This window comes from Trachurus japonicus, chromosome 10, assembly GCF_045865225.1.
Source record: "Trachurus japonicus isolate A0001 chromosome 10, Traja_1.0".
Taxonomy (NCBI): Eukaryota; Metazoa; Chordata; class Actinopteri; order Carangiformes; family Carangidae; genus Trachurus; species Trachurus japonicus.
The window spans coordinates 23747638-23760913 of record NC_140916.1 but is presented as its reverse complement, the minus strand read 5'-3'; the positions used below and the strand labels follow the sequence as shown (position 1 = coordinate 23760913).

At 40.8% G+C, this 13276-nt stretch overlaps 1 protein-coding gene across 2 annotated transcripts in view; it reads right to left on the bottom strand.

Moving 5' to 3' along the window:
* Window positions 1–13276, bottom strand: part of ctnna1 (catenin (cadherin-associated protein), alpha 1) — an 82901-nt gene that overhangs the window by 57557 nt on the left and 12068 nt on the right. For both annotated transcript variants that reach the window (XM_085790205.1, XM_085790206.1), the window contains exon 7: window positions 9598–9801. In XM_085790205.1, the coding sequence (XP_085646331.1) occupies window positions 9598–9801 (204 nt within the window). The remainder of the gene's footprint in view (window positions 1–9597; window positions 9802–13276) is intronic.

Sequence of the window (13276 nt, the reverse complement as noted above, 5' to 3'; positions counted from 1 at the left end):
TTTCTGCAGGTAACAGACAGTTTCAGTTTTTGAAACACCTTTCAAAATATCTGGTAAGGATCACCCACAGAAACAGTGAGTGAGAGAAAGGAAAATTGAAAGAGGGGACAGAAACAACTTGTAGCTTCAGGGAATGAAGAAGCAGAAGGGATTAGACCAAAAAAAGATAATTAGTCGGGAGACCATCCTAAAGCTTTGACATGACTTTTTTTGGCTTTTTATGCTTTTATTGATAGTACAGTTGAGTGTCACAGGAAATGCGGAGGCAGAAAGAGGGGAAATGACATACAGGAAAGGGCCGCCTGATGCGGGATTCGAACCAGGTCCGCCTGAAGTGAGGACTGTAGCCTCTACACATGGGGCGCCTGCTCAATCTACTGCACCACTTAGCGCACCTGTAATGGCAACTTATTGTGTTTAATGACTTGCATTGTCTTTTGTCAGAATCAGAATAATATGTGGACAAAACCATTGCCATCAAATTGCACACTCTATATTGTCTGGCAAAAAGAAAAACTAAAATCAGCATTGGCCTATAGTGAAGAATCTATTCAATAGGCTATTTTCTTTCCTGTGTGAGTTACATATTTCTTTACACCTCTGAAGCTCTGCCTTAGAATGACAGAAACATCTCCAACAAGCCAGTGTGGTGTTTGTTTAGTCTGTCAAGCTTAATCACAGACACAGCCAGACTATCTGTCACAGTGTTTACCACCGGTTTAAAGCATCAGGTTGGAACACCAGCCATCTTACTATGCTCACTACATATCAACCACAGTCCTCTGAGGCAATATAGTAGGCCATTAAATGCACAAGGTGGACAATGATATATTATGCTGCTCATCTGTTTCCTTCATCTGGTCAAATGTGTAGCCAAATCCCTGTCATGTCCACTTATCATTACTGTGGTGATGAGATGTGTTCCTCTGTAAATCTGAGTCCTCAAGTCATGGAGGAGTCCACTGAAGTAGAAAACTTCTTTGAAGCAAACCAGAGATGTTGCATGATTGGCCTGAACCCTAAAATAAACTGGCAGTGTTCTGGATGAGCAATGGAAGCAAACAACAGTTGTTATGCCTGAGCATGGACAGGACAGCACCAAGAGAGAATGATATGCAAACCAAGTCTGTTGATTTTGTTTATGAAAACATATTTAAACACAAAACAAAAATGTGTTTGATAGGTATCAACAGTCAGCAGTTACTTCAAAACTTGTCATAAGTTCCCAAACTCTATGGGTATTAAAGTGGATCTTAAATATCCAAGTACAACCTTGATATGCACACATTATCTCTGCCTTAGTTACTTTGTAGAATCTCTCAAAAGCTACTTAACAGATGTCAGTGACATAGTACGGAGCATTAGGCCAAGGGCCAAGAAGACACAGTGCACACTGGGTGCATATAGCACATTAATTTGCTCACCTTATTAAGCAGGCAAACATAGGCCATTTCCCAATTCTCAGTCATGCAGAAGTACTAACTACTCCTGTCACATTTGCTATATTGACATGACATTAGGCTACTAGTTACTAAAAAGTCGGTTAGCCAGGCATGCTTAAATGAGCATCCGCATTTTCATGTTAAAGCAGGTAAGTATTTGATGCAACAAAACGCACAGTTCATTAAAATTCAATTTGTAACATTAGTGTTGTTGAAATACTGGTGCTAAGGTGGAACACTGTTGTGTACATGATCTACCAGACCAGACGCCCCTTCCTATCCTAGCCACAGGATTGTTGTAATATTCCACAAATGAAACAGACAAGCTGCTAAAACAGAGAAAAGTTTAAGCAGACCCCACTTAACACTTCCATTCATGTGTCTTGGGTGGGCCAGACAGCCAACCAATCTCAAAAAAAGCTATGTATAAATGAATCCAAGAGGTATTTACAACTCATTAAATACCAAAAACTGAAACCACCTACATTTGCGGTTTGAGACGCATTTCAACTTGAAAAGGTGTAAAGTGATCCCTCTCTCCAAAAACAACATATTATCTGTTCTCTTCCCAAAGAGATGTAACAATGTTAATGAGCAGTCCCACTCACTGCCAGATTTTAGTACATCCATGCTCTGTCTCCTCTGTCCTTGTGATAACAGCAGAAGTTACACTGAATTACACTGAAATTAGCTATTGTTCTCCATCTCATTAAAGCAACAAGGGAAATATTGCCAGTCATTTTTATGACCCCCCCCCCGTCAGACGATCCGGTCGTGAAAGGGGAACTATGCAGGATTTATATCTTAACTATGCTATATCTTTGCCTTAATTAAACAGCTTTGGAGTAGGGCTGCCACGATTAGTCGACTAGTCACGACTACGTCGACTATTAAAATCGTCGACAACTAATTTAATAGTCGATGCGTCGTTGTTTGTTTGTTTTTTTAATTTTGTTTTTCTCTCAAAACTGCTGCCGCACCTTCCACACACGCACCCACCGCCGCAGCCGCCCACCACACACACATACACACGTGCACTCACTCACTCACTCAGTACACATAGGTGTTCTCTCTCTTTTCTCTCTCTACCTGTCTTGTCCCTCATCAAGCGGCACCGGTGAAGCCCCGCCCCCCCGTCGCCGCCGCCGCCACCACCGCTCCTCACCCTCTCTCTCTCTCTCTCTCTCTCTCTCTCTCTCTGTGTCATTTTAAATGAGAAGCGCTACTAGGAGCGGTACCGCCGCGCCACCGTTTTAAATCACGGACTGAAAAACAGCCGTTCGTCATTTAAAAATAAAATCGCGGACTTTGAGACTCTGTGTTGGAGAACTAGAACGTTACCGCGTCTGGTCACAGCGTCCTGGTCACGTAATGAGCGCTCATCTTAACGAGCAAGTCTTCTCTCCCGGCGTAAAACTACGTCAATATTTTCCGGTAGCTTCTCATCACAGTCTGCACCTTGCAGAGTTTGAGCTGCACCTCAGTTTCACTTGTTTTCATTTGACAGAGTTTCACACAGAACTTTCTGGTGGAGTCTTTCCATGTTTCTCCCTCTGTGACAGTAAAAAGGGAACATTTAATTTTTTTCAGACAAGACGATTGTCTTATAAACTATTCGATTTTTTTTAACAGAACGACTATTATTTACACTGAGCAAGTTATATTTGAATGATAAGCCTACCAAAACTTTATTATTGTGAATAATTCCTTAGTTTCAGGTGTCTACCTCATTTTATTTAAATGTAGCTATGTTTAATGCCAGAGACAAATGAAGGAAAGAAAAACCTAAAAAACCTTAAGTATTTATTTTGGTGTTGTTTAGGCCAGTGCCTTATCCTTATTTTACTCAGCTGTTTGCACTTTATGCTACAGTTAAAGCTGCATATTTCATTAAAAGTTTAATGAACTATCATCTTAATTGTCTTTATTTTTAGTTAGCATATACCTTAAACACTTCAAGCTGAAAGCTAATGATGGTATATAAGAGCAGCTGCATGCTGGTGCGATAATCTGTATGCTTTGCATTCAATTTACGTATGATCCGATTAGTCGACTAATCGAAAAAAATAGTCGGTGACTAGTCGACTATCAAAATAATCGTTTGTGGCAGCCCTACTTTGGAGTAATTGTGTTGGTTTAATAAATGGCTTAAAAATCAACATTGTGGTTGGTTGAAAACCAACACTGTAAGATTGGGGCCGCCAACCTAGTGTCCAAGCTCTCATCTCTGCACACAGCGACACAAACGTGGCCCGTAACCCGTAATTAGGGCTGACCCAAAAAATTTGAAGCTTCGAAGCTTCGTTCGTTGCCATGGTAATCGATCATGAAAGTCCGTGATCGACTTTTTTTCCTCCTTTTTGACACCGGTTCTCATCGGCAATTGTTACATTAAAATGAGTAGGCTACTTGGCATCCTGGAAACCGGCCGCCGAAGCTTCGATTAAAAACGATTTTATGTCCGCGAAGCTTCGATTATCAAAATATGATAATCGGGTCAGCCCTACCCATAATCTCTTGTTTATGACAGATTAAACTACACAAATATACATGTAACATCATATAACGTTTTCTACCACTCTATTAGTTGATTCTTCGTTGAAAACCAATGCACTTGGCCGGGAGGAGGGTTAGCAAAACAGCGGAAAACGACAAGATTTTTCCAGCAAGAGCAACCCTCGAGGAAAACCCCCAAACCACTATCCTCTTCCTGTTTAGGTTGAACAATAGCAGGCATACTTCCTTTGTGCTGTAAATCAAGGCTTTTCCCCCAGGGGACTTTGTACCCAGTGGCAGAAAAAACTCCATAGTGAGAGTGGAGCTTATAAGGAACCGATCTGAATGACGATGGTGTCATTATTCTTTAGTCATTGCATTGTGCCATCAACATTTACTTCATCATGATAAGTTAAACCAAAAGAACCTATTCATTGCCTTTTGAATAATAACTTTTTGAGCATTGAACAAGATAAAAATGACTAAATTTAAATTTTCAGAGTCGATTTATGAGTTAACTACAAACATCTGATCAAAAAATTACATGCTACTGATTTCACCATTCAATTTACTTTCTTGCAAATTGACACATTTGTTTTCCATGAGTTAATCATGTTATGGCGAGAGGTTTCTCTAATTTTTTCCTGTTAAAAGGGTTTCCAGGAGTTTTTCCTCAGCCGATGTGAAGGTCTAAGGACAGAGGATGTTGTTATGATGCCATGCAAAGCCCTCTGAGACAAACTGTTTGTAAAAATGGGCTATACAAATAAAATTGCCTTGCACCATTAAAAAGACAATGGCCTAAAAGAAAGATTTGCATTTGTTCTCAAATCCACTAACTCTCTTAACACAGGATAAGTAAAGGTGAAGTGAGGACAGTAGTTGTATTATTGCCCAGGCCAGCACACAAGTCAATATTAGATGATTTATGACAATGAACACAAGATGAATGTCTAGATAGATTTATTTCCCCACAGCATTTAGTGGACCATCATGGAATCAAGATCATGAAAGAGAGCTGTTGTGGATACACAGCTGAAAGAACGGCATTAGAAAGTAAACTAGAAAATTTCCTCTCGGGAAATTTTGAATGGGCCACGGGAGCTACTGCGGGTTGTGCCATCTCTGTCAACATGGGAATCAAACCCACGATCTTAAGGTCAAGACAGAGCTGATCAGACAGACACATGATCATCTTTCTATAAGCACTGATATGGAGGAGCTGTAACCACATTAGGTTACCTGTGTGTGTGTGTGTGTGTGTGTGTGTGTGTGTGTGTGTGTGTGTGTGTGTGTGTGTGTGTGTGTGTGACTGTAATCACATGAAGCTGGCTCTAGAGTCTGTGTGTGTGTGTGTGACTGACTTGACACATAGTTAGTTAGTAGCTGCATCCTGTGTCAGTCTGATTTAGCTGTGTCTGTGTTTATAAACATTTAAACGAGCGCCAGGTGGATTGTTTATGAAGTTAACGAGCCCTGGCCTGAGGATCAAAGAGGTTACCACGGCGATAGGGGCCCCCGCAGGCTGAGACAGACAGAAACGTGGAGAAAAACAGCCATTTTCTGCCTCTAAACCGGCCTCACAATTAGGCTTAGCATGACAAAACGGTAACTCCTATCAGAACAAAACACAGATCAACGTTGCTCTAAGGACTTACTGAAAATTTCGGTACGATTTGGTGTTTCTACAGTAAATATTTTGGCGACGCTGGCAGTTTTAAAACATCAGGCCGTTCTGCTCCTCTCAGAAAATATTTGTATTGGACTCAATGAGGAGCAGGGACAGACGTGGCCGCACTCAGAGGCTGATTCTGTAAGTTCTGTAAGTCTCTCTGATATTTTGAGCACATGACATGAGAGATAACAAGTTTGTCTTACAAATTCTGAAAAAATTATGTCTGTAGAGTGTAAATTGTGGCCGTGCTCACAGTTTATCCAGAAAAAATACAGAATGTTTCTTCACTCTCTCCCACTCTAACCGATGATGTCACGCACTCTGACACGAACATTCTATGCAATACACACCCATTATAAACTCATAATTTCTCCAAAAATGATCATGGTCATTGATCAGGGATTGATCAAAAACTATATGACCTATCAAAACGTGGAGTAATACGACAATACACAAGACTTGTGTCTACTGTTTAAAGTTTAAATGGAGTCTCTAGGTGAAAGTATGCCTGAGCAGTAGACTTTTGTTAAACTCCAATGATTGGTCTTTTTCGCTCTTTTTTTCCCGCCCGTCCCATTGACTTACATGCAAAAATTTTGCGCAGTAAATCGCGACTTACGTCGCGAATAATTCGTACACTGTTGAGAAAAGTAATAGCACACCAATCCCGATCAGGACACACATTTTGATATATAATTTGTCCTGCAACTCTTCGAGTTGCAGGACTAGTAGCGAACCGAAAGTTGGCCGGAAGTGGAAAAATAACTAGAAAAAGCATTTCCAAGAATGGAAATGGTGTGACTGCTGATAGCAACTGAACGCTGTTGCAGAATTAGCAAATAGTGCAAGCAGTGATCACCATACAAATGTTTGACCAAGGTCAGAATCGAACCCACAACCTCATGGTCATTAGACTTCCACTCTGCCTCTAGGCCACAGTGCACACACAGTCGCAGAGACTGTTGTCTGTTAATGATCTGCACACTGTCTCACTCTGACATCAAGAAAGCTTGAGAGTCAAGCTTGAATGACTTAGAATGAAAATTTCTGTGAATTTCAGGCTGAGAGCAGCAGTTTCAACATGAAGCAAGTTATCAGAAGTCAACAGAGGACAACTGGGAAAATAATTCACTATAATTGTTGTTGAGGCAAGATTTGAACCAGCAACCTTCAGGTCTCCAGACCAGCAAGCTAACCACTAGGCTACAGACAGAGACAGTATGTGAGGGGTAAAGAAAACCTTTGATAAGAGGATCACTGGCTTCTGCTTAAAAAAAAAAGTAAGGAATCGAACCCATGACCTCATGATCAATAAACCTTTACTCTGCCACTTCGCCACAGAGAGCACAGACATAAGCATGTTTCAGACAGAGTTGTGGAGAATTCTCAGCATTGGGCTGAATGAGAGCAGAGAGCTCCCTGGCTGCATTTAAAAAATATTTAAAATTATTATCTAAGTCTCTTTGCATTTTTGACCAGAATTTTAGCCAGAAGACAAGTGTGGCTACAAAACTGGAGAAAATAATTTGTCTAGAGTTTAATTTGCAGAAAAAGTTAAATATTTGAAAAAGTATAAATAGTTAAAAAGAGAAAAGTAATGCCGATAAAGTTCAAAAAAAGCTGCACGTTTTGATATATGAATTGTTGAAATAGCACAACACCTAACACACTAACCATATGGCCACAGATAACCTGAGTTACAATGAGCTTTATACTATGAGGAATCAAAGACTGTCCAATGACAGCTGAATAATTGGAATCAAAAGTCAAGCAATGAAGTGAAAAGACTGAGGCAGGAATCGAACCCATGACCATATGATCACTAAACCTTTACTCTGCCACTCGGCTACAGAGAGCACACTGCTTTCAAAACTGTTGTCATTCATTGTAATGTGATGATGTGCTGCAAACTGGTATGAGTAATCAAGGAGATAACAAACACCTGTAACCAATTGAAGGCGGGGGAGGAGAGCAGAATTGAACATAACATAACAAGAATTCTTCCCTTGGATTCGAACCAGTGACCTTAGGGTTGGCAGGCAATTACCCTAACCCCTACACTACAGCGGAGTTGTGAAGAAGAGAGGTTGAGACTTTGATGAATGTGAGATTTTTTGTGAAAAAGTTAAATATTTGAAAAAGTATAAATAGTTAAAAAGAGAAAAGTAATGCCGATAAAGTTAAAAAAAAGCTGCACGTTTTGATATATGAATTGTTGAAATAGCACAAAGTATGAAGGACTAGAAGAAGACCGTAAAAAGGCGGAAGAAAATGGCCAAACAGAAGAACAATAGTGTGACTGCTTCAGCAGTCACACTAACTAGAAAAAGCATTTCCAAGAATGGAAATGGTGTGACTGCTGATAGCAACTGAACGCTGTTGCAGAATTAGCAAATAGTGCAAGCAGTGATCACCATACAAATGTTTGACCAAGATCGGAATTGAACCCACAACCTCATGGTCATTAGACTTCCACTCTGCCTCTAGGCCACGGTGCACACACAGTTGCAGAGACTGTTGTCTGTTATTAATGATCTGCACACTGTCAACATCAAGAAAGCTTGAGAGTCAAGCTTGAATGACTTAGAATGAAAATTTCTGTGAATTTCAGGCTGAGAGCAGCAGTTTCAACATGAAGCAAGTTATCAGAAGTCAACAGAGGACGACTGGGAAAATAATTCACTATAATTGTTGTTGAGGCAAGAATTGAACCAGCAACCTTCAGGTCTCCAGACCAGCAAGCTAACCACTAGACTACAGACAGAGACAGTATGTGAGGGGTAAAGAAAACCTTTGATAAGAGGATCACTGGCTTCTGCTTAAAAAAAAAAGTAAGGAATCGAACCCATGACCTCATGATCAATAAACCTTTACTCTGCCACTTCGCCACAGAGAGCACAGACATAAGCATGTTTCAGACAGAGTTGTGGAGAATTGTCAGCATTGGGCTGAATGAGAGCAGCTGCATTTAAAAAATATTTAAAATTATTATCTAAGTCTCTTTGCATTTTTGACCAGAATTTTAGCCAGAAGACAAGTGTGGCTACAAAACTGGAGAAAATAATTTGTCTAGAGTTTAATTTGCAGAAAAAGTTAAATATTTGAAAAAGTATAAATAGTTAAAAAGAGAAAAGTAATGCCGATAAAGTTCAAAAAAAGCTGCACGTTTTGATATATGAATTGTTGAAATAGCACAACACCTAACACACTAACCATATGGCCACAGAGAACCTGAGTTACAATGAGCTTTATACTATGAGGAATCAAAGACTGTCCAATGACAGCTGAATAATTGGAATCAAAAGTCAAGCAATGAAGTGAAAAGACTGAGGCAGGAATCGAACCCATGACCATATGATCACTAAACCTTTACTCTGCCACTCGGCTACAGAGAGCACACTGCTTTCAAAACTGTTGTCATTCATTGTAATGTGATGATGTCCTGCAAACTGGTATGAGTAATCAAGGAGATGACAAACACCTGTAACCAATTGAAGGCAGTGGAGGAGAGCATAACATAACAAGAATTCTTCCCTTGGATTCGAACCAGTGACCTTAGGGTTGGCAAGCATCCACCCTAACTCCTACACTACAGTGGAGTTGTGAAGAAGAGAGGTTGAGACTTTGATGAATGTGAGATTTTTTGTGAAAAAGTTAAATATTTGAAAAAGTATAAATAGTTAAAAAGAGAAAAGTAATGCCGATAAAGTTCAAAAAAAGCTGCACGTTTTGATATATGAATTGTTGAAATAGCACAAAGTATGAAGGACTAGAAGAAGACCGTAAAAAGGCGGAAGAAAATGGCCAAACAGAAGAACAATAGTGTGACTGCTTCAGCAGTCACACTAACTAGGAAAAAATCCACACAATAACAGTAGTGCCCGGGCTTCGCCCGGGCACTGGTCCCTGCAGCTATTTCATAGCTGTAGGGATCAGTGCCCGGTGCGATTGCCCGTGGCCCTAATAAAAAAAGGTAAGACTTACATTGCCCATGTACTCAGACAGAAGGTCCTGAAGAGCCTGGCGCACAGAATTGCATTCAGCCACGATGCGCTCCCTGCGGTCATCACGTGTGCAAGAGGAGTCCGCCATAAGGGCAGCACCACTGATAATGCTCTCCAGGCGCTCCTCCAGGGAGGGACGGAAACGCTCCTCACTGAACGCCAGAGGGTCCACAATGATTTGTTTCTGAAAGGAAGGGGCAGACGGGAAAATTACACATGGAAAAAAATCTAAAAAGTCATCATGGTACACTGATGTCTCCCACTCCAAGCCCAAAGAGAGAAATCTGGCGGGCAAGGGGAGGGCAGATTTGACAGACTGACAGTCCGGCTGGAAAACCTAAAGGGAGGAATGCGCCAAGCTGTCTTTTTCATGTCTGTAGGCCAGTAACATGTTTCAGAAACTGTATCACAGTGGCCACATCCTTAAAACAGAATTAGAAGGACTGGAACGAGAGTACTGTGATGAAGGAATGCAACATTTCTTGACCCTAACACTTGACTAACGATAGCAAGGACATAAGATGCAGTCACTTTTGTCTTCAATTCAGAGAAACTGCACTTAAAAAGAAATGTTGACAATCTAGTATGGCAAATAAAGAGACATGCTTAAAAAAAGTGAAGTCACACACTCATAGCTACGATGTCAAAAGTGTGGAACTTCACTTTTTTTTAAAAAGTCAGTTCTGCTTCCATTGTCGGCACCTCATCAGCCCTGGTGTGCGCTCCCTCTGTGTGCCTTCAAATAAAGAGACATAAAAATAATTTAAAAACTATCATTATATGTCTCATTAAGTCATTAAACAGGATGATTTTTTTTTTAAATCAAACAAGTCTATGAAAAAGGAAAATGGAACAACATGCTTTCACTGCCTTTTCTGTAATAAAAATAATTTTTTAATCACTCAATTTAAATCAATTAACAACTGAGGCAGCTAAAATAACTAACCATAAGCAAGAGCATGGAAACAGGAAATATGGTATATGATTTCTAAATCAAAATTCTACGGTCAAAAAAATGAAAAATGCTATTCTGACATGTGCATTGGTCTTCCAAGGTTCCTCTGTTTAATGCAACAACTTTTATGGTGTAAAAAATTCAAAAGAATACCAGGCCTTTTTACTCGTATCTTACATGTATATGAAATTCGCTCTTGTGCTCCCTCTGCTACTTTTTACTACCTTTCATTTGAGTCAAAGAAGTGTTACAGCAACCCACTCTCCTCTCTTCTATATCTGAAGGATGAGCGAGGACACTTAAATGTCTGATTTCACAGGGGCAGGCCTGCTGAGAGAGGCAACTAGTTGACATGCTGGAGAGGTACTGCAGCGGGTTAAGGTGTCACCATGAAGCTTGTGGCATCAAAATCAAAAAGAGACAAATAAAGACTACTGCCTCAGTGACAAATGAACTCTAAAGATGCCTTGCAACAAAACATTCAACAATTCAGCTGTTAGAGCTGCGTTTTATTAGGCCTCCGTCACAGCCACCTCCAGCCCCCTCCATTCCGTCTCATCTGACCTCCTCTGCTTGCGTGTCATATCACCATGGCAACAGGCACATGAGAGAGAGACACAGGAGAAGACAGAGAGCGAGAGAGAGAATTGGGGTGGGGGGTGGGGGGGTGAGTCATGTGCTAATTTTGAATTGCACTTGAAATTGAGCATCAGAAAGGAGCTCATCTGAAAAAGGTCTGCAGTGAAGTTTTTTGGGGAGCGACTTTCTGCACAGTTAGCTCTCAAATGATCACTGATGCAACAGATCAGATACCTTGTGAACACTTATTCAATGTACATTAATCAATTGGCTTACCATCCATCATTTGGATGCTATGCTTTTATAGCTTTCAACAATTCAATATAAATTCCCAGTCCTTACAAAAAACAAAAATATTAGGAGGCCAAAGCAATAAGTGCACAGAATTTCTCTTAGTTTTGCCAAACTACTCTTGCCCTAAAAATAAGAATTTGCTGTTTTAATTACCCTATTTTCCGGACTATATGTCGCACCGAAGTATTAGTCACATCTGTCAAAAAATACATCATGAAGAGGAAAAAAACATATATAAGTCGCATCGGTCTACAAGTTATTTTTGAAACATTTAATTAATAGCCGGGTCCCGTATAAAGGCCGGGGCTTTGTTTACATGAACAAATAAACGCCGGCCGGCACCAAATAGGGCCGGGACAAAAAAAAAGAAAGAAAGAAAGAAAGAAAGAAAGAAAGAAAGAAAGAAAGAAAAAAAGAAAGAAAGAAAGAAAAACAGAGCGGTGCGGGTCTCTGATCGCAGCGGGGACAGCTCCGTGACACTATTGTGAGGCTGACCACCGGTGAGTGCTTTGGAACGGGGGCGGGGCTCACGGCAGCACGGGCTGCTCGTTGACGTCGGAGTGTCCAAACCAGAAACGTTTGTAACAACACCGAGAAAAGTTGCTAGATTTGTCGCTAGTCGCTAGGGGTGTCACGATTTCGATTTTTTATCGAAATCGATCGAAATTACGTCACGATCTCGAGCATCGAAGTCAAAGAGAGGATCGACGATCTCCCCCCCCCGCCCGCCCGCCCGCCTGCCCGCAAAGCTACAACTGCCCGTTGTCCCCATTGCGCACCAAGCCTCTTGTCAGTCACTGGTCCGAGTTCTCCTTTACTTTTTATTTCGAGACAACACTCACTCATTCTCTCTCTCCCTTGCTCTCTCTTTTTTTTTTTTTTTTTTTACCGGCGGTGTCAGCTGCTGTGCACGTCTGCAGCAACCCAAACAAATGCACATGTTGACTGGCTCTATTCCAGCCACATGATTGGTTCGGCACGGCGCAACTCTCAATATAATTGGCTATTTGCCAAAACATGGATGAATGAAAACTATCGACCACGTCTCATATTTCTATCGAAGAAAAGTTATTTCACAATTTATAGCGTTTTATCACCCAGCCCTGGTGGGTTATTGTCCCCCTACCTGGGAAACAGGAGGGAGACACAGCTCCAACTACACAACACCGACAAGCACTGAGAGCCGCATGTTAGACGTTATAAGATTAAAAAAAAAAAAAAAAAAAAACCCGCAAATAATAAGCCGACGAAAAGGTGCAACTTGCCACTTTTTGTCGATGTATTATTTGCGGGGGCTTTCGGGGGATCTGGTGACGGTGGAGGATCTGGGACTGATTGACTGTGGGCCAGCGCCAGTCTGATCAGGACCTGATCATCAGGTCCATGGCAGCACAGCAGCTGCAGCTCTGCCCCGCTGTCTGTCACATGACTCTCCGTATCAGCGCAATCTCGTTTACATTACGCCGACATCAGGAGAATAATGAGACACGACGGTAAATTAATGAAAATTATGATAATTATGATTGACATTATGATAATGTAAAGATATAAATATATTTGTTTCAAAACCTTTGGGGCAATTTTGGCCCCTGGATCATGATTTTTGGGGGCATGTTACCTTTATATTGTCAAGAAATTATTTAAATGTGACCATTAGTGCCTAATGTGACACATTATGGAAATTGCATCACTTATATGTATCCCATCTTTTGAAATAAGATTTACTGTACAACATTTGATGAATAAAACCAATGATCGTAGACTAGTCTGAAAATAGCATAGGCGTCTGTGCTGTAAGAAAAAGAAAAGAAAATCGAGAATCGAATTGAAT